We start from the raw sequence: 22,307 nt of genomic DNA on the forward strand, positions 1-22,307 counted from the left end.
GTGACTGCTGACAAAAGCATCAGGATGAATTCTGAAGTGTTTCGGGCAATATTATCTGCTCATATTCAGCCAAATGCTTCAGAACTCATTGGACACCACTTCACAGTGCAGATGGACAATGACCCAAAGCATACTGCAAAGGCAACCAAAGAGTTTTTTAAGGGAAAGAAGTGGAATGTTATGCAATGGCCAAGTCAATCACCTGACCTGAATCCGATTGAGCATGCATTTCACTTGCTGAAGACAAAAGTGAAGGGAAAATGCCCCAAGAACAAGCAGGAACTGAAGACAGTTGCAGTAGAGGCCTGGCAGAGCATCACCAGGGATGAAACCCAGCGTCTGGTGATGTCTACGCATTCCAGACTTCAGGCTGTAATTGACTGCAAAGGATTTGCAACCAAGTATTAAAAAGTGAAAGTTTGATTTATGATTATTATTCTGTCCCATTACTTTTGGTCCCTTAAGAAGTGGGAGGCACATATGCAAAGTGTTGTAATTCCAACACTGTTCACCTGATTTGGATGTAAATACCCTCAAATTAAAGCTGACAGTCTGCAGTTAAAGCACATCTTGTTCGTTTCATTTCAAATCCATTGTGGTGGTGTATAGAGCCAAAAATGTTAGAATTGTGTCGATGTCCCAATATTTATGGACCTGACTGTAAATCAATTAATTTACACGTATTGGGATTTTTTATAGCAATGACATGCCGTAGAATACATTTTGGCCTAAATTTATGATGATTTTTAAAAATGTTTTACTGGACATGTTTAATAGCAAAAAGTCCAAAATATAGTTTTTTTCTCAAAATTGTAGGTTTTTTTTTGCTTACAGCGCAAAAAAATAAAAATCGCACAGGCGATCAAATACCACCGAAAGAAAGCTCAATTTGTGGGGAAAAAAAGAACATAAATTTCATCTGGGTGCAGCATTGCATGACAGCGCAATTGTCAGTTAAAAGTAACGCAGCGCTGTAACGCAAAAAATGGCCTGGTCAGGAAGGGGGGTAAATCCTCTGGAGGGCAAGTGGTTAAAATATGTTCTTATTCACGAACAAAGTATCTCAGTTCTGATGCAAAACAATCAATAGTTTTCTGTCCCTGCCGATCGATTAAGTTTGATCTGATCAAAATCGATTGAGTCTAAATCGATCAGAAGGGAAGTTATGGCTATTCGATTGTTTGCAGATTTGATAGTTTTGTTCATATTGTACATTGATAAAATCAAAGTATGTATGTCCAACACTCCTCTGTTGCCCCTGCCTCCTTTTCCATTGCACACCATCATCAGATCACAAATTTCCTTATGCTCCCATGCTTGCTGAGCCCATTTTGCCAGTATATAATACACAATACTCTGACAATTCAGTTATCCATTACTATACCTGATAGAAATGATTTTCTACAGGACTGTTCAATGAAAACAGGGAAGGGCCCTCTGGGGGCTGCATTTGACCACTAGATGGTGATAAGTATCATAGGAATTTTCTCTGATGCTTAGCACCATCTAGTGGCCAAATTAAGCATTTTCCATTTTAAATCAATGAAACACAATCTACCATCGCAGGAAATAGCCTAATAACATTAAATTTCTTCCCATGAGCACAGAACAAATGCACACGCTCTTTCACTGGGTGAACTGCATGCAATGTTTTAAATAAATACACTTCATGATATTCTTTTTCAATAAAAACCCTGCATGTTAATAATTATATCTATTTATTAAGTAAAGTTATGTTATAAATAAGTAATTATTGGTGGAGTGGGTTATAATTCTGTAATTGGTGATGATACATTTTTAATAATTCTTAGCACTGGGTAATATTACTGTCTTAAAAATAAATACTCATTGTGGTCACACCAAAATTTTTGTTGGCGTTTCACGAGCACAGTCCCCTAGGTTGTCCCAGATCTTTTAGGATGTTGGAATCCTCTCTGTGGGAATCTATACTTAACCCTTTCATCTGTCACTTAAAATAATCAACAGATTTCCATGAGAGGCATTTCATGTATTTGTTCTTGAACAACATAAGGGTTTGGAGTGTCAAAAATATTAGCATATCAACAAGAACATCTTGGCAGGCCTGCTCTTCTATTCTTACATATCACACTTGCTGAGCTCACAGAGCAGTCTTTGTTTAAAGGCTGCTGGTATGAGAACAAGGGAAGGAGAAGTGAGGGGAGAAAACGAGTGCTAGCAATAGCTTGGAGGGAGCGATATTAGGTAAAGGTGACAATATGGTGGCCATACATACTTTCTGATGATGAATGATTTATTTTCCGATCATTCTCTCCTGATTAAAATCATTGATCCACAGTTGACAATGGACTATTGACTTGACACACACGGGAAGGTGGCTTTCAAATAGTTTTATTTATTTTAGATATTTATATAGCGCTGACAATTTATGTAATGCTTTGTATGTATTGTACATTCAAACCAGTCCCTGCCCTCAAGAAGCGTACAATCTAAGGTCCCTAACTCACGATCATACATACACATACTAGGGCCAATTTATACAGGAGCCAATTACCCTACCAGCCTGTCTTTGGAGTGTGGGAGGAAACCCACACAAGCACAGGGAGAACATGCAAACTCCATGCAGGTAAAGTCATGGTTGGGATTAAAGATTTAGGAGTTTAAACATCCTACAGACTCATCTCTATTTGAACATCAAAATCACGTTTTGTTTTTTTTCACTCCAATCAGCAGTGGTCTGAGTCATTCACATGCAAACTAAGGGACAGGATGCTGATGATGTTGGTACCTGTAAGCTAAGTTTACACTAGCTTTAAAATCAGGGGTTTCATGAGCATTTTTGAAGCTCCACGAACACCTGTCAAATCTGTGTGTATTGCAATGCCCAGTGTTGTTCACATGGTTGTGTTAGCACCACTTCGCATTGGCTCACACCAAAATTGACCCAATATGTGTCTTTATCAGGCTATGCTGCTTCCCAAAGGCTTCCTTTGATGTCAATGCAAGTGCTCTGCAAATGCACTACAAATGCATGACAAATACTCCTGTGGCATTTACAGTGCTCTTGAGATGCATTTAGAATGCTTTACTAGATGAGATGATGATACAAAAATCCATACAATAAAAAACTAACTCAGAGGGGACATTTGGCAAGCGTCTCTAAAGACAAGCATAGGTGTCCCCCAAACTCATCTCTAGCCACTTGAAGACCAGGCCTTTTCTGACACTTTTTGTTTATACATAAAAGTCAATATTTTTTGCTAGAAAATAACTTACAACACCTAAAGATGATATATTTGTAAAGCACAGGCCCCAAAGAATAAAAAGGTGGGTGTGGCAATTTTTTATTTCACACATTTTGCTTGATGTGATTGTAGCCGTATTAGTGCATTTGCGACAGAAACAATTGAGTACTGTCCGTGATACTTTTTTTATCTGCACTAACATACAATTTTGAGGACAAGCTTACGGTAAGTGTCCCCTTCTTCAAGGTCCAAGGTCAAGGTGTATAGTACTGCTTGGACCTTGAAGAAGGGGACACTTCCCGAAAGCTTGTCCTCAAAATTGTATGTTAGTGCAAATAAAAAAAGTATCACGGACAGTACTCAATTTTATTTCACACAGTAATTGTGCAGCAGTCTTTCAAACCTAATTTTGTTGTGAAAAATACACTTTTTTTTACATTTCAATGCACAAAAACACAATATAATACTCAATTGTTTGATAAAATATAAAAGATGATGTTACATTGAGCAAATAGATACCAAACATGTCATGCTTAAAATTGGACATGCCCGTGCAACTGTGACAAACTACGTACAGTTTATTATCCATAGCCAATGTTTTAAAAGCCTTTAGGGGTTATCACTTTAGATATACACCGGAGTTCTGGTGCTAGAATTACTGCCCTTAATCTGACATTCGTGGTGTTACCCTATATGTGTGGTGTGATCGCTGTTTATGTATGCGTGTGGGACCAACACGTACGTTCGTGCACGAATACATGGGGACAAGGGCACTTTAAAACATTTTTTTTATGTTATATGGTTGTCAATGTCATAGTTCACATCAGTGCTTGCAGTTCCAGTGCCTTCCCGGATGCAGAAAAAAAAGTAGAACAGGCTGCATTTTTCCTGCACAGAACTGTACTGAAAAGCGGTAAAACACATAAAAAATGCACTGGAACGCACTGGAAAACACAAAACGCACTGGAATGTACATGTCCCTATTTAAATTGAACAAAAAGAGAAGGGAAAAATTAACTGGAACACGTAAAAAACACACCGGAATGTGTCAAAAATGCACCAAAAACACATTAAAACACATTACACAGGGACGAGGGCACTTTAAAACATTTTTTATGTTTACAATGCACCTTTAAATTTTTTTTTTCGCTTTTATTGTTATCACAGGGAATATAAATATCCCCTGGTATAGCAATAGACAGTGACAGGTCCTCTTTACTGAGAGATCTGGGATCTATTAGACCCCAGATCTCTCCTCTGTCCTTAAAGGATTCGGGTCATACCAAGACTGGTATTATCTGATGCTTTTTTCAAACCCACATTACACGGGGACGAGGGCACTTTAAAACATTTTTTTTTATGTTTAAAATGTACCTTTAAATTTTTTTTTTCGCTTTTATTGTTATCACAGGGAATATAAATATCCCCTGGTATAGCAATAGACAGTGACAGGTCCTCTTTCCTGAGAGATCTGGGATCTATTAGACCCCAGATCTCTCCTCTGCCCTTAAATGATTTAGGTCATACCAAGACTGGTATATTCTGATGCTTTTTTTCAAACCCCTAAAGGTTTGTTTGCAACCAATGAAACCAGAAGTGATGAAATGCTCATCGCTTCTGGTTTCTTAGACAAGTGGCCTCCAAACTGCGGCCCGAGGGCTGGATGTGGCCCTTTGCTTCACTTTATCCAGCCCTTGGGGCATTATTCACTCAGTGTCAGCAACAGTGAGGCATAGTTCCGCCCACTGACACCAACAATGGGGCACTATTCCTCCCACTGACACCAGTGATGGAGCACTATTCTTCCCACTGACACCAATGATGGGTCACTATTCCTCCAACTGACACCAATCACAGGTCACTATTCCTACCACTAATACCAATGATGGCGAACTATTCCTCCCACTGACACCAATGATGGAGCATTATTCCACCTACTGACACCAATCATGGGGCACTATTCCTACTGCTAATACCAATGATGGGGCACTATTCCTCCCACTGATACCAATGATGGGGCACTATTCCTCCCACTGCCACCAGTCACGTGGCATTTTTTACTGCCACTGACTCTAGGACTTTTTCTACTCCCGCTGGCCACAGTCCGGCCCCCCTAAAGATTGAAGGACAGTAAACTTGCCCTTTATTTAGAAAGTTTGGAGACCCCTGTCTTAGACCATAGAGCTGATCGGAGCCGTTCTGGTCTTCAATCAGCTCTATGGTCAGCTGGCGGAACCGCTGGCTGAACACTCGGGTCTTCTAGTGGGAAGGGAGAGCCCGGGAGAGCAAAAGGCAGTGGTGGGGGGGATATCCCTTCTCGCTGCTTGTAAAAGCAATACAGCGGCTAGTTAGCTGCTAGAATTGCTTTTACAAAAAAGCTGACTACTAAGTGACGACGATACTAAAAAAAAAAATACCTGTATGATGCCTGCAGCTGTCCAGCGATGTACGGGCACATTGCTGGACCTTATGTGGCAAACTCATACTCTTACAGTGAGCTGTATATCGGGTCATTTCTGCCACTGTTTATGTGAGCTGCGGGGCAGGATTGACCTGACCTACAGCTCATTGTAAGAGTGCGAGTTCAGAGTTTGGCTAGAAATGAGTTCTGAGGATGCACAATATCATCTCTACTAACCACTATGCCACTGTGCTGCTCATTTGATCACCTAATCAGATTGATCGCAAGTTTCTTAAAAGATGAAAAATGTTTACTTATGTGGAAAGCAAACGATCGATTGAACTTGACAATTTCTCAACCCACCTTCCCAAATCAACTGTGAGAGAATTGATTGGGAAAGCTTGGTGTCTTATCTTCAGTCTGGTGCCAATTTGGTGTTATTGCCCATGGCTCGTTTCTTTTTATTGATGTGTTTGGCCACCATTATATACAGTATAAGGCTTAGTTTACACCTGCATTGCTCTCCGAGAAGCGAACCACAGTGGTTTGCCTTTCAGAGAGTGCTGGGAATGCACTGGTTTTTTTTTCAGCCAAACAGGTTTTTCAATTGGAATATCATCCTAGTGTTTGACTTGCCATTGCAGCATGGCCCTATTCACTTGAATGTCTTGTGTTTGCTGGTACTGCCCGCTGAACATGGCAGGGGGTATATTTTTCTTTTGTCACATGTGAAGCAAAGCACTATCACCAGTTGATTAAAGTGGAAGTAAAGGCAAAACCTAACTGTAAACCTACTCTCAGCCACATTCTAAGTCTAATCTATCTAGCCCTGTAAAGAAAGAATCGCTATACCGTACTTACCTGATCTGCAGCTGCTCCGGTCTGGTCCCAGGCTGAGCTGTCAGCAGTGGCTTCAGTGTGCAGGAGAGGCAGTCGACAGAGGAAACCCTATAGTAAGTTTATGGCAAAATGATAAAATAAGTGAGCGCTATAATAATCATGAGCAGCCAATGCACCAAAGGTAAACCAAAAACCTCCTGAGTATCAAAGAAAAAGTAAAAGGTGCGGCGCTAAAGATGGCTAAAATCCAATATAAATACAATATAATAGCATACAGTCAGGTCCATAAATATTGGGACATCGACACAATTCTAACATTTTTGGCTTTATACACCACCACAATGGATTTGAAATGAAACAAACAAGATGTGCTTTAACTGCAGACTGTCAGCTTTAATTTGAGGGTATTTACATCCAAATCAGGTGAACGGTGTAGGAATTACAACAGTTTGCATATGTGCCTCCCACTTGTGAAGGGACCAAAAGTAATGGGACAGAATAATAATCACAAATCAAACTTTCACTTTTTAATACTTGGTTGCAAATCCTTTGCAGTCAATTACCACCTGAAGTCTGGAACGCATAGACATCACCAGACGCTGTGTTTCATCCCTGGTGATGCTCTGCCAGGCCTCTACTGCAACTGTCTTCAGTTCCTGCTTGTTCTTGGGGCATTTTCCCTTCAGTTTTGTCTTCGTCAAGTGAAATGCATGCTCAATCGGATTCAGGTCAGGCGATTGACTTGGCCATTGCATAACATTCCACTTCTTTCCCTTAAAAAACTCTTTGGCTGCTTTTGCAGTATGCTTTGGGTCATTGTCCATCTGCACTGTGAAGCGGCGTCCAATGAGTTCTGAACCATTTGGCTGAATATGAGCAGATAATATTGCCCGAAACACTTCAGAATTCATCCTGCTGATTTTGTCAGCAGTCACATCATCAATAAATACAAGAGAACCAGTTCCATTGGTAGCCATACATGCCCACGCCATGACACTACCACCACCATGCTTCACTGATGAGGTGGTATGCTTAGGATCATGAGCAGTTCCTTTCCTTCTCCATACTCTTCTCTTCCCATCACTCTGGTACAAGTTGATCTTGGTCTCATCTGTCCATAGGATGTTGTTCCAGAACTGTGAAGGCTTTTTTAGATGTCGTTTGGCAAACTCTAATCTGGCCTTCCTGTTTTTGAGGCTCACCAATGGTTTACATCTTGTGGTGAACCCTCTGTATTCACTCTGGTGAAGTCTTCTCTTGATTGTTGACTTTGACACACATACACCTACCTCCTGGAGAGTGTTCTTGATCTGGCCAACTGTTGTGAAGGGTGTTTTCTTCTCCAGGGAAAGAATTCTTTGGTCATCCACCACAGTTGTTTTCCCTGGTGTTCCGGGTCTTTTGGTGTTGCTGAGCTCACCGCTGCGTTCCTTCTTTTTAAGAACGTTCCAAACAGTTGTTTTGGCCACGCCTAATGTTTTTGCTATCTCTCTGATGGGTTTGTTTTGTTTTTTCAGCCTAATGATGGCTTGCTTCACTGATAGTGACAGCTCTTTGGATCTCATCTTGAGAGTTGACAGCAACAGATTCCAAATGCAAATAGCACACTTGAAATTAACTTTGGACCTTTTATCTGCTCATTGTAATTGGGATAATGAGGGAATACCACACACCTGGCCATGGAACAACTGAGAAGCCAATTGTCCCATTACTTTTGGTCACTTAACAAGTGGGAGGCACATATGCAAACTGTTGTAATTCCTACACCGGTCACCTGATTTGGATGTAAATACCCTCAAATTAAAGCTGACAGTCTGCAGTTAAAGCACATCTTGTTTGTTTCATTTCAAATCCATTGTGGTGGTGTATAGAGCCAAAAATGTTAGAATTGTGTCGATGTCCCAATATTTATGGACCTGACTGTATATACCCAAATGGTGGATATAAAGTGAAAACGTGCACAATGTAAAATATAAGTGATATTGGTGAGCACTGTCAATGTGCTAGGTGTTCATGATCAAACACAGTTCTATAAATAGTTCATAAAGTGCTTATGGAGGTGAAGATCCATCTGGGGAAGTCCCAGATCTGTGCACCTTACAACATTCTGATGACGTGCCCTGAAATTGTTAAAAATGCGCACTCACCAGATGCGCAACCTTTATGCGCATACGTGTATTAAGCTCCAAGGATGTCTGCTGAAAACCTCCTTCAGAACCGGGTCAGCCAGGTTTGGTCATAAACCGCTGTGGATCCCCTTCCCCTGGGCAGCTAGCAGCACCTAAGGCCTCTCTCCGGGGTGGGCTCTATGTAAGTAACCGCTCACAAGGAGCCTGCTCATTCCCCACAACCGATACCTCCACGGCCTGCACTCCTCTTCCTGTGTCCCCAACCACTAACTACCTCCTACGAGGAGGACACAGGAAGAGGAGTGCAGGCCGTGGAGGTGGCGGTCGTGGGGAATGAGCAGGCTCCTTGTGAGCGGTTACTTACATAGAGCCCACCCCGGAGAGAGGCCGTAGGTGCTGCTTGCTGCCCAGGGGAAGGGGATCCACAGCGGTAAGCACTTTATTCACTTTTTATAGAACTGTGTTTGATCATGAACACCTAGCACATTGACAGTGCTCACCAATATCACTTGTATTTTGCATTGTGCATGTTTGTCACTTTATATCCACCATTTGGGTATATATGCTATTATATTGTATTTATATTGGATTTTAGCCATCTTTAGCGCCGCCCCTTTTACTTTTTCTTTGATAGTAAGTCTATGGGTGACATCACTTCCCAGGCATTTCACAGCCGTTGTCAGCTTTCTCCTGCACATAGAAGGTGTCATTGGAGACCGGACCAGAGCAGCTTCTGAGTAGGTGGCTGTAGTGGTTTTTTTCTTTACAGAGCTAGAAAGATTAAACTTAGACTGTGACTGAGAGTATTATCAGTTAGTAAGTTTTTGCCTTTACTTCCACTTTGAAGTATAACAAAAGGCAAAACTTTTTTTTTTAGGTTTTGCATAGAATAGTGAGGGTTTAGAACATCAGTCGGGTTCCTTATTGGTGTCTGGGCCCCCTTTGTATGGGCTTTTTTCACATGGGAGGCCAGAGAGTGGTAAAAACAGGCAACTGAGGCACAGTTTTACTGCCCCCTGACTACTCAACTAAATTCTTCTATTAAACTGTAAAAAAAGAGCGCTAAGAGAAAAACCGGGGAGCATCTAGCACAAATGGTGAACTCACTCGATATCACAATAAAACATAACAAAAGTGCTGCGCTATATGAGATTCTACTATTGCAGCTGTGATGATCTGCTTCACAGGCACGGCCATCTTAACCCACCTTACTGAGGTTGACAGGTGGCACTGCCTTTCAAATGGACCTATTAAGGCCAATGGGAGCTCATCTTTACAGTGAGCCAAACACTTGTCTTGTGGTTGTAGCACACTATTGTAATACAAAATCCCGTTTGGGATTGAAAAAAACAAACAAACATTCAGAGGGTGACACGATCACCTCCTCATAGCTTGGCAACTACAGCTTTACTGCCCTCTGAAAAGCAATCCATCACCCTATGTGTCCTGTTATTACCAAAGGTGAAAGTAAAAGAAAAACAAAATTTGGGTTGTCACCAGAACAGGAACAGAGGGGAACTACTCCAAGGTGGTAGCCTTGATGACAATCAGGTGTTCTCTCACTTTAGACAGTCTTCCTCTCACTTGCTGTTGTGGCTATAGGACAAGTAGTGAATGGAAATCTTCCCAAAGGGACATGGATGGCAAAAAACTGACAGGGGTTACAACCCTCCCTTAAAGCAGTAGTAAAACCTACCATTTCCTTTTTTTTTTAACCTGGCCCCCTGCAGGCTCATGCCACAGTGCTAGTATGTACTGCATACATTATGAAAATTTACCTTTAAAATGGAGCCCTCCAGCAGCACGCTGTTGCCGCTGACAGGGCTTCCAGGTTTACGATATTTAACCATTTGAATGGCCGGACTGAGATGACATCACTCCCGGCATGTGCATAGGAGTCACAATTGCGCACAGCGCTCTCTGCACTTATGGCACACTCGGTGTACCCTGAATACAGAGTTACTGCGCATGTGCCAGTGACATCACCAGTTACAGTTACAGTAAGGTTCCATGCACATTAGCGTTTTTTTAAGCTCCTAGAAGCTGTTAATAGCATTCCTTTTCTGCTCCTAGGAGCTAAGTGGTGTTATCCTATGTGTCCATGCACACTACTTTAGGCTAGTAGCGTTTTTTGAACTTCAACTTCTAAAAGCAGAAAAAAAAATTGTTTTTGTACAGTTTTGTTGGAGCGTTTTTCCAGCAGAAAACACTACTAAAACGCTACTAACAGATTTTTTCTAGCTTTTTCTTTTTTTTCTACATGTACTATAAAAACGATAATAAAATGCTAGCGCTCCTAAAAGCTATAATCAGCATTTTTTCCAGTGTTTTTGTGGTGTGCATGTAGCCTAAATATATTCTCCAAGGCACACGTTTACATGATAGAAGCTTTATTATAAGCTTACCTGTAGGTACAAGTTTTAAAAAAAACCTTTACTACCAGTTTAAATTGGCCATACATTTAGAGCCGTGGAAAGGGGGTACTACCAGTCCTCCTGTACGGGGCCCAAGCCACGAAGGAGACCCAGGTGAATTGGATGTGGGCAGGGAGGGTGATCCGGGTGGGCAATTACTGAAACTGATCCCCTGTATGGCTTTTCTGCAGCAGCTGAAAGCCGGCTTTATCTCCTATCCTTCCTACTGGCTTTCAGCTGATGCAGCGAGAGCCATACAGGGGATCGGTTCCAGAAATTGCCTCCCACTGCACCCGATCACCCTCCTTGTGCACCATATCTTTCCCCCTGCTGCCCAGGCCCCCCTGTGTGCCCCCACCTCCACAGTGCTGCCAGTTTCCCTCCTCTTCTTCTCACCGGCAGCTGCAAGCACTCAAAATGATCTTTCAGGATGGGGAATGGGGAAGTGTCTGGTAAATATGTAACATTTACCAGCCCCTTCCTTTACTGAATGAACACAATGAGTGATCCATACCGATCACTGACTATGTTCTTTCATAACTGTGTGGGGGTTTTTTTTTGGGGGGGGGGTTAACTGTTAGGTTGGCTGTTTGGGGCCCCATGGTTTCTAAAAGCAGCCCTGCATACACTAGTGGATTTTTAGAAGAACATTTATATGAAGTTTGTTATCGGTACATTGGATGATATGATGAATGTTGTTTGAAAGTATTTGCTTTAACCTTTGATTTTGGAATGAATGGACATTCCTTAACCAAAAACACAGTTGATGTTAGAAATTTGAGAAAAAAAATTCAATTTTCTCATCACTTCGGTTGAAAATGAACATGGTTTTGACCCCACTGATGATTCAAAAATTGAATGATCTTTCTTAAAATGAACTTTTCTATTAAAATTCTACTTGTGTATATCCGGCTCTAGGCATGTGAAATTTATCTTTCCTTTTGGCTGCATTTGTTCATTGAATAGTTTTGTTTGTTTTATTCGTTATGTTGAACTGATTTGTTTTCGGAATTCTTCTGATATCTTCAGCATTTGTTTTGTATATTTGTTGGTCCTGGGTGGATTCGAAAAACTTTGAAGTTTTTTAGTGAAGATTGCTATATATTTCAGATGGATTCTTTATTCATATGCCCGTCTCCAGGACTTCTCCAGGGCCTACCCCATCCTCTGGAACTCACTACCCCAATCCATCAGACTGTCACCTACCCTTCTCACCTTTAGGCGCACCCTGAAAACCCATCTATTCAGAGAAGCCTACCCCGCCCTCACCTAACTGCTGATCTCCTCCGCTCTCCCCACCACTCCATCCCCCACAGCTATTTCCTCCTGTACCACTCTCCCCTCCCTCCTAGATTGTAAGCTCCAAGGAGCAGGGCCCTCAAACCCCTCGTGTATTTTATTGTATTGTTACTGTACTGTCTCATGTATTGTCTGCCATTGTAATGTACAGCGCTGAGCAAACTGTTGGTGCTATATAAATGCTGTGTAATAATAATAATATATTGAAACTATTCGGAAGGATTCAATGTGTTAGAACGTAACAGAACAAATAATGCAACATTCGGCAGCCCGTTTTTTTTTAAAGAATTGCATTAGACTGTGAAACTGAACTGACTGACTGTGACCATTACAAATTAAATTTAAATCAAAAATGCACTTGAATATGAATTATCTTATGAGTTTAAAAATGTACTTCATTTCCCCATATGCCCGAACTACTATCGCCTCATGTGACGCCATCCAAATGACATGAATGCATTCGTTAACCACTTCCCGCCTGTAGGATGTTAGATGACAACCTGGACTTGAAGTGGAGATATCGGGATGATGTCTGCAACTATAGGCATCATCCTGGTATCTTTTTTTCCACCTAGCAATTCCCTCAAATGTAAAAGCCATCCTAGAGGCTGATTAGCTGCTGGATTTCTTTTACAGGCAGTGGGAAGGGACATCCAACTCCGATCTGGTGATGCTGCCGGGTTGTCATAGAGTTGGCCGTGTACCGGATGGTCCTCAGCCATCTCTATGGTCCTGGGATGTCACTTCTGGTTCTGGCAGATACTGCCATTTCTTTCAGTGGAGCTAGGGATTATTACTAAGTGGGGGATCAGCAGAGCTGGGGTTACTACTGAGTGGGGGATCAGCAGAGCTGGGGGTACTACTGAGTGGGGAATCAGCAGAGCTGAGGTTACTACTGAGTGGGGGATCAGCAGAGCTGGGAGTACTATTGAGCGGGGGATCAGCAGAGCTGGGGTTACTACTGAGCGGGGGATCAGCAGAGCTGGGGGTTACTACTGAGCGGGGGATCAGCAGAGCTGGGGGTTACTACTGAGCGGGGGATCAGCAGAGCTGGGGTTACTACTGAGCGGGGGATCAGCAGAGCTGGGGGTCACTACTGAGCGGGGAATCAGCAGAGCTGGGGGTCACTACTGAGCGGGGTATCAGCAGAGCTGGGGGTCACTACTGAGCGGGATATCAGCAGAGCTGGGGGTCACTACTGAGCGGGGGATCAGCAGAGCTGGGGGTCACTACTGAGCGGGGGATCAGCAGAGCTGAGGGTCACTACTGAGCGGGGGATCAGCAGAGCTGGGAGTACTATTGAGCGGGGGATCAGCAGAGCTGGGGTTACTACTGAGCGGGGGATCAGCAGAGCTGGGGGTTACTACTGAGCGGGGGATCAGCAGAGCTGGGGGTTACTACTGAGCGGGGGATCAGCAGAGCTGGGGTTACTACTGAGCGGGGGATCAGCAGAGCTGGGGGTCACTACTGAGCGGGGAATCAGCAGAGCTGGGGGTCACTACTGAGCGGGGGATCAGCAGAGCTGGGGTTACTACTGAGCGGGGGATCAGCAGAGCTGGGGGTCACTACTGAGCGGGGAATCAGCAGAGCTGGGGGTCACTACTGAGCGGGGTATCAGCAGAGCTGGGGGTCACTACTGAGCGGGATATCAGCAGAGCTGGGGGTCACTACTGAGCGGGGGATCAGCAGAGCTGGGGGTCACTACTGAGCGGGGGATCAGCAGAGCTGAGGGTCACTACTGAGCGGGGGATCAGCAGAGCTGGGGTTACTACTGAGTAGGGATCAACAGAACTGTGGGTACTACTGAGCAGGGGATCAGCAGAGCTGTTGAATGAAGGTACCAATGAGCTGGGGATCTGCTGAACAGGGCTACTAATGAGCTGGGGATTTGCCAAGTGGGGGTACTACTGAGCCCTTTAGAGAATAAAAAAAAAATCAACACACACAGGGCATTTGCCAAGTTTTCTTAGAGGAGAAGTACACCTAAAACTTTTTTGGCTGTACTTCTGTGGTTCAAAGCAGTGCAGTTCGTTCTGAAGTCTGCTGTCAGCTGAAGTCTCGCAGCCAGTCCAGGCTGGGGAAAGATCCCGACTCAAAAGTCAGGATCCACCCCAGAGTCTGGAGTGGCATCTGGCTCAGCCTCTCAGCGAAGCACTGAGGGTCTGAGCCAGCTGCTCCCTCCTCCTCCAACCCAGCATTCCAGTGAGTGCGTGGGGGAAGGGGGCCAGAGCAGAGAGCGGTGACTGACAGTCACCGCTCTCTGCTCAGTGCGGAGAGAACTCAGGGATCAGTGGCCATGTGATCGATTCGATTGACGCATGTTGGCCATACATGCTCCAATTTTATCTGATTATCAATATGTTGCTGATTGATACAAAACAATCAATACTTTTCTGCCCCGACTGATCAGCTCAGATTGATTGTATCCGTTTGAAATGATATCTAAAATGATCAGAAGGGACGTTATGAGTAATCGTTTGCAGATTTCATCGTTTGGATCATTATGGTGACCATACATGATAGATTTCTGTTAGACAACCCATGATCGATATTCCGCACACAGGAAAGATGATTTCAGTCTATAGGTAAGGTATGATTGTAACTTATGATTGAAAATTGTCGCTGGCTTCTTTGATTCCACCATGTCATTTAATATCTTGATCGATGAAAATACCATCAAATTCGTGAACAAAGGATCTTAGGGCTGCTGATCGATGGAAGATGATCGATAATTTTGGACTCTTGCTGGTAGATCTAGGTTGATCATACATTCTGATTGTATTGTAACTATCGTTTGATATCAACTTCCCTATGTGAGGCACGTGGATTGACTGGGGTTGGACTGCAGATGGATTAGTGGGTTCAGGAAAGCCATGGATGATGAGTGCAGTGTGTGGCCCCCCATAGAAGTCTATGGAGAGAAGCAAGCTCGCCGTGTGGAGGGAGGAGAGGAGATGTATGAGGAGGAGGAGAGGAGAGGCGGGAGGAGGAGGAGGAGAGGGATGTGACCTGTGACCCGCACTAATCTCCGCCAGGAATGACAGGCATTCAGTGCAGAACACAGGAGCTCCGGACACAGCACGGAGGACACACCGGAGGACGGGAATCCATGGGGCGAGGACTGCTGCTGGCAATGGACGGCCAGGGGAGACTGACGGACTGCCGACTGTGAGGGGCCCCTCCTGGAGGCTGACAATGGGCCAGACCTCCGTCTCTACTCTGTCCGGGCAGGCGAGCAGCGGTGAGTACATGTGTGTGGAATAATGCCTCTACTATTACAGCAAGCCCAGCACGGGGCATGGGGACAGACGTATGTGTGTACTATGAGGGGTGACTACAGCAAGCCCAGCACGGGGACAGACTTCTGTGTCTACTATGAGTGGTGACTACAGCAAGCCCAGCACGGGGACAGACTTCTGTGTGTACTATGAGGGGTGACTACAGCAAGCCCAGCACGGGGACAGACTTCTGTGTGTACTGTGAGGGGTGACTACAGCAAGCCCAGCACGGGGACAGACTTCTGTGTGTACTGTGAGGGGTGACTACAGCAAGCCCAGCACGGGGCACGGCTACAGACTTATGTATGTACTATGAGGGGTGACTACGGCAAGCCCAGCATGGGGCATGGGGACAGACTTATGTGTGTACTATGAGAGGTGATTACGGCAAGCCCAGCACGGGGCATGGGGACAGACTTGTGTGTACTATGAGGGGTGATTACGGCAAGCCCAGCACGGGGACAGACTTCTGTGTGTACTATGAGGGGTGACTACGGCAAGCCCAGCACGGGGACAGACTTCTGTGTGTACTATGAGGGGTGACTACAGCAAGCCCAGCACGGGGACAGACTTCTGTGTGTACTATGAGGGGTGACTACGGCAAGCCCAGCACGGGGACGGACTTCTGTGTGTACTATGAGGGGTGACTACAGCAAGCCCAGCACGGGGACAGACTTCTGTGTGTACTATGAGGGGTGACTACAGCAAGCCCAGCACGGGGACAGACTTCTGTATGTACTATGAGGGGTGTCTACGGCAAGCCCAGCACGGGGACAGACTTCTGTATGTACTATGAGGGGTGACTACAGCAAGCCCAGCACGGGGACAGACTTCTGTGTGTACTGTGAGGGGTGACTACGGCAAGCCCAGCACGGGGACGGACTTCTGTGTGTACTATGAGGGGTGACTACAGCAAGCCCAGCACGGGGACAGACTTCTGTGTGTACTATGAGGGGTGACTACAGCAAGCCCAGCACGGGGACAGACTTCTGTATGTACTATGAGGGGTGTCTACGGCAAGCCCAGCACGGGGACAGACTTCTGTATGTACTATGAGGGGTGACTACAGCAAGCCCAGCACGGGGACAGACTTCTGTGTCTACTATGAGGGGTGACTACAGCAAGCCCAGCACGGGGACAGACTTCTGTGTCTACTATGAGGGGTGACTACAGCAAGCCCAGCACGGGGACAGACTTCTGTGTGTACTATGAGGGATGACTACAGCAAGCCCAGCACGGGGACAGACTTCTGTGTGTACTATGAGGGGTGACTACAGCAAGCCCAGCACGGGGACAGACTTCTGTGTGTACTGTGAGGGGTGACTACAGCAAGCCCAGCACGGGGCACGGCTACAGACTTATGTATGTACTATGAGGGGTGACTACGGCAAGCCCAGCATGGGGCATGGGGACAGACTTATGTGTGTACTATGAGAGGTGATTACGGCAAGCCCAGCACGGGGCATGGGGACAGACTTGTGTGTACTATGAGGGGTGATTACGGCAAGCCCAGCACGGGGACAGACTTCTGTGTGTACTATGAGGGGTGACTACGGCAAGCCCAGCACGGGGACAGACTTCTGTGTGTACTATGAGGGGTGACTACAGCAAGCCCAGCACGGGGACAGACTTCTGTGTGTACTATGAGGGGTGACTACGGCAAGCCCAGCACGGGGACGGACTTCTGTGTGTACTATGAGGGGTGACTACAGCAAGCCCAGCACGGGGACAGACTTCTGTGTGTACTATGAGGGGTGACTACAGCAAGCCCAGCACGGGGACAGACTTCTGTATGTACTATGAGGGGTGTCTACGGCAAGCCCAGCACGGGGACAGACTTCTGTATGTACTATGAGGGGTGACTACAGCAAGCCCAGCACGGGGACAGACTTCTGTATGTACTATGAGGGGTGACTACAGCAAGCCCAGCACGGGGACAGACTTCTGTGTGTACTATGAGGGGTGACTACGGCAAGCCCAGCACGGGGACAGACTTCTGTGTGTACTGTGAGGGGTGACTACGGCAAGCCCAGCACGGGGACAGACTTCTGTGTGTACTGTGAGGGGTGACTACGGCAAGCCCAGCACGGGGACAGACTTCTGTGTGTACTGTGAGGGGTGACTACGGCAAGCCCAGCACGGGGACAGACTTCTGTGTGTACTGTGAGGGGTGACTACAGCAAGCCCAGCACGGGGCACGGCTACAGACTTCTGTGTGTACTATGAGGGGTGACTACGGCAAGCCCAGCACGGGGACAGACTTCTGTGTGTACTATGAGGGGTGACTACAGCAAGCCCAGCACGGCTACAGACTTCTGTGTGTACTATGAGGGGTGACTACGGCAAGCCCAGCACGGGGACAGACTTCTGTGTGTACTATGAGGGGTGACTACAGCAAGCCCAGCACGGGGACAGACTTCTGTGTGTACTGTGAGGGGTGACTACAGCAAGCCCAGCACGGGGCACGGCTACAGACTTCTGTGTGTACTATGAGGGGTGACTACGGCAAGCCCAGCACGGGGCACGGCTACAGACTTCTGTGTGTACTATGAGGGGTGACTACAGCAAGCCCAGCACGGGGCATGGGGACAGACTTCTGTGTGTACTATGAGAGGTGTCTACGGCAAGCCCAGCACGGGGCACGGGGACAGACTTCTGTGTGTACTATGAGGGGTGACTACAGCAAGCCCAGCACGGGGCACGGGGACAGACTTCTGTGTGTACTATGAGGGGTGTCTACAGCAAGCCCAGCACGGTGACAGACTTATGTATGTACTATGAGGGGTGACTACAGCATGCCCAGCACGGGGCACGGGGACAGACTTCTGTGTGTACTATGAGGGGTGACTACAACAAGCCCAGCACGGGGCATGGGGACAGACTTCTGTGTGTACTATGAGGGGTGACTACGGCAAGCCCAGCACGGGGCACGGGGACAGACTTCTGTGTGTACTATGAGGGGTGACTACAACAAGCCCAGCACAGGGACAGACGTATGTGTGTACTATGAGGGGTGACTACGGCAAGCCCAGCACGGGGCACGGGGACAGACTTCTGTGTGTACTATGAGGGGTGACTACAACAAGCCCAGCACAGGGACAGACTTCTGTGTGTACTATGAGGGGTGACTACGGCAAGCCCAGCACGGGGCACAGGGACAGACTTCTGTGTGTACTATGAGGGGTGACTACAGCAAGCACAGGGCATGGGGACAGACCTCTGTGTGTACTATGAGGGGTGACTACAGCAAGCACAGGGCATGGGGACAGACCTCTGTGTGTACTATGAGGGGTGACTACAGCAAGCCCAGCACAGGGCGGGGGGACAGACGTATGTGTGTACTATGAGGGGTGACTACAGCAAGCCCAGCACGGGGAATGGGGACAGACTTCTGTGTGTACTATGAGGGGTGACTACAGCAAGCCCAGCACGGGGAATGGGGACAGACTTCTGTGTGTACTCATTACTGCCTGTCAAACACCTCTGAAAAGTGATCTACTGTGCACCACTTTTCAGAAGAACAGCAAGCACTGTCATACGTGTGTATGAGCCCAAAAAGGAACTTAAAGTATAACTAAGGGCTCAATCACATAGGTAGCCAGAGGGATGGCAAAAGCAGGCGGCTGACCCACAGTCTAACTGCCCCCCTAAACCCAGACATGCTTTGGGCTGTACGCATGAGGCACAAATGAATCCCCTTGCAGTGATAGCTGCATGTCCGAATGAGCCAGGAAGGCCAACTTTATTTTTTGTTTTGGATGTAATGGAGAGGGGTTAGAACACCTGGCAGGTTTTCATTGCAGTCTGTACCCTGTTAGGGAGAGTCACCCTCTTTGTTTGTCCAGGTGACCATTATCACTGAAAGTGAAAGAAAATCCCAAATGTCACCAGAACAGGAACAGAGGGGAAATCTTCCAATGAGGACACTAGTTCTGGTGACAACTAGGGATTTCCTCTTGTGGTGCTGGGACAAGCTGATTGGTTGACATACACAACCGCCGTAGATTCTGTCTGCTCCAGTTTTATCATAACTATACACTCTTCAATTTATTATCCCGTTGATGCGTATTTCAAGACGATCGAACGATAACTTTCCTTCCAATCGATTTAGACTTCATTTTATATTGGCTTCAATCAAACTGAATCGATAAGCCAGGGTGGAAAATTACCAATGATCTTGCATCGATTTCAGCACAAAGGTGTTTTGTGCAAAAATGTGATGGATCAGATTATGAGAATGCATGTGGAAAACAGAGATGCTATCGATATCTTGTGATCATATCTTCCAACTATCGATCAAAATCCACTTCCCTTTGTATGTCATATCAATCGACTACAGATAGATTATTTCTACCAGAAGAAATTGTTTGGAACAGAAATCCATCATTTATCAAAGTGTGTATGGCCACCATTTGTAAATTGCTGTCAATGTATACAGATCACATGACACCGCTCTACTGTAGTCTGTACTGGCAGGTCTTGCTGGGACTTGTAGTTCTCCATTATCTGGAGAGCTCTGGCTTACCAAGTCATTGTATAAAGTAGGGAAAGTTTGATGAGTATTCAAAATGATGGCCAGGCAGCTATTAATGTGGTGTACTTCATCTGACCCAGCATCTCTATTGATCTGTGCTGGCTAATGAGCAGTGTGTGCATAAGATGCACCCGTGCTCTCTGCTGATGTAGGGGAACATATGTGATGTGACAGTATGTGCAAATCTATGCCTGAGGTTGTGTTGTCCTTTGAAATTTGAGCCCAATTTGGATTGCTCTTTTGTTTCCCCATAAAGCACTGCTTTTATATTTTCTGAGCCTTTTTTATTTATGTTAATACTGCGGATCTCCTCCTGCCTCTTTCAGACACTTCAGGGGAGATTTACTAAAACTGGCGCACTCAGAATCTGGTGCAGCTGTGCATGGTAGCCAATCAGCTTCTAACTTCATCTTGTTCATTTAAGCTTTGACAATAAAACCTGAAAGTTAATTGGTTTCTATGCAGAGCTGTAGCACATTTTGCACTCTCCAGGTTTAGTAAATGCACCCCAGCAAAAGTCTTTGCTCCGGACCAGTTTTCTGACAGTGACAACAGTGGACCATGCTGGTGTGTAGTGGGGCTACTTGTAGTACATGAGTAAAACTGGGGGACAGTTGGCTCTCTATAGCAGGAAGAGCCGGAATAGAGATCTTTATGGCAGGATCATCATGCATTATTTTACTGAAAGAGTGAAAGCAATTCTTAAAATGACACTAGCATGTTTGATGCAGAAAAAGAACGCACTGAACTGCGTCTGGTGTGAACTAGCCCTAATTCTACTTGATGGCCAGTTCACCACACATGCAGGCCAGTGCATTTTGTTTGGATCAAAAATACATGGAAAGTAGGTTATTTAGTTTCTAAAGTCATAGTTCACACCAGTGCTGTCAGTTCCAAGGCGTTCCAGTTTGAAAAAAAAAAAGAACATGCTGCATTTTTCTTGCATTAGACTGTACTGGAACTTGGTAAGGGCTCTTTCACATCATAGAAATGCAGTCCATATGAGTTTTTGTATGTGCTTTTTTGATGCATTTTTTTATGTCTTCCAGTATGTTTGTTTTTTTTTAATGCATTTTTTGATGCATTTTGATGCATCAAAAATGCACCAGACACCAGTACAGGGAAAAAAACATCCAGAATGCATCTGGAAATGCAACTAAAAATGTGCATGCGGAATGGATCTACAGTGCGTTTTTGTGGTGTGAACTGGCCCTGAAAGCCCAGCTCCAGGATTTAGAAAAAAATCTGTCCTTGCAGTGGAGCCACCCCACACTGTAAGGGTTAAATGTTCATTGTGTCTAGGGGTACAGGAACAACCAGTATTACTTCCCATATCCCCTCTTCCCTTATCTCCCACAAAGCTCCAGCTTTGGTGGTTGGTTTCTTGCCGTCATCATGTAACCTGCACTCTACGTGGAGCAGGCATGTGATTGCTTCTGGCAGCGGCTTAGAGAAGTGGCCATAGGGGCCCCTGCTTTAGCGTGGAATAGTGTATGGTTCCTTGTCTTAGACCCATGCACATGGAATAGGGTATGGTTCCTTGTCTTAGGCCCCAATTTCATAGAATAGGGTATGGTTCCTTGTCTTAGGCCGCATGCTCATGGAATAGGGTATGGTTCCTTGTCTTGGACCCCATGCTCATGGAATAGGGTATGGTTCCTTGTCTTGGACCCCATGCTCATGGAATAGGGTATGGTTCCTTGTCTTAGGCCCTATGCTCATGGAATAGGGTATGGTTCCTCGTCTTGGACCCCATGCACATGGAATAGGGTATGGTTCCTCGTCTTGGACCCTATGCTCATGGAATAGGGTATGGTTCCTTGTCTTGGACCCCAGGCTCATGGAATAGGGTATGGTTCCTCGTCTTGGACCCCATGCACATGGAATAGGGTATGGTTCCTCGTCTTGGACCCCATGCACATGGAATAGGGTATGGTTCATCGTCTTGGACCCCATGCACATGGAATAGGGTATGGTTCATCGTCTTGGACCCCATGCACATGGAATAGGGTATGGTTCATCGTCTTGGACCCCATGCACATGGAATAAGGTATGGTTCATCGTCTTGGACCCCATGCACATAAAATAAGGTATATGGTTCCTTGTCTTGAACTTCATCAGGAAACATGGTAACATTTAGGCGAATTTTAGCCATGTGGCTTTCAGTGCTGCGCTTCTGAAAAGAAAT

General features: G+C 45.6%; 1 protein-coding gene across 4 annotated transcripts in view; it reads left to right on the top strand.

Moving 5' to 3' along the window:
- The window catches only part of PHACTR2 (phosphatase and actin regulator 2), a 259,221-nt gene that overhangs the window by 61,979 nt on the left and 174,935 nt on the right, over positions 1–22,307 (top strand). For 2 of the 4 annotated variants that reach the window (XM_089668642.1, XM_089668644.1), the window contains exon 1: positions 15,332–15,548. The exons of the other annotated variants lie outside the window; for them this stretch is intronic. In XM_089668642.1, the coding sequence (XP_089524768.1) occupies positions 15,503–15,548 (46 nt within the window). In that variant the 5' untranslated portion in view covers positions 15,332–15,502. Of the gene's footprint in view, positions 1–15,331; positions 15,549–22,307 lie in introns of those variants that run through there. 4 annotated transcript variants of the gene reach the window in all.

The sequence above is a fragment of the Staurois parvus genome, unplaced genomic scaffold, assembly GCF_062004578.1.
Source record: "Staurois parvus isolate SC_StPar_1 unplaced genomic scaffold, SC_StPar_1.0 ptg000059l, whole genome shotgun sequence".
Lineage (NCBI taxonomy): Eukaryota > Metazoa > Chordata > Amphibia > Anura > Ranidae > Staurois > Staurois parvus.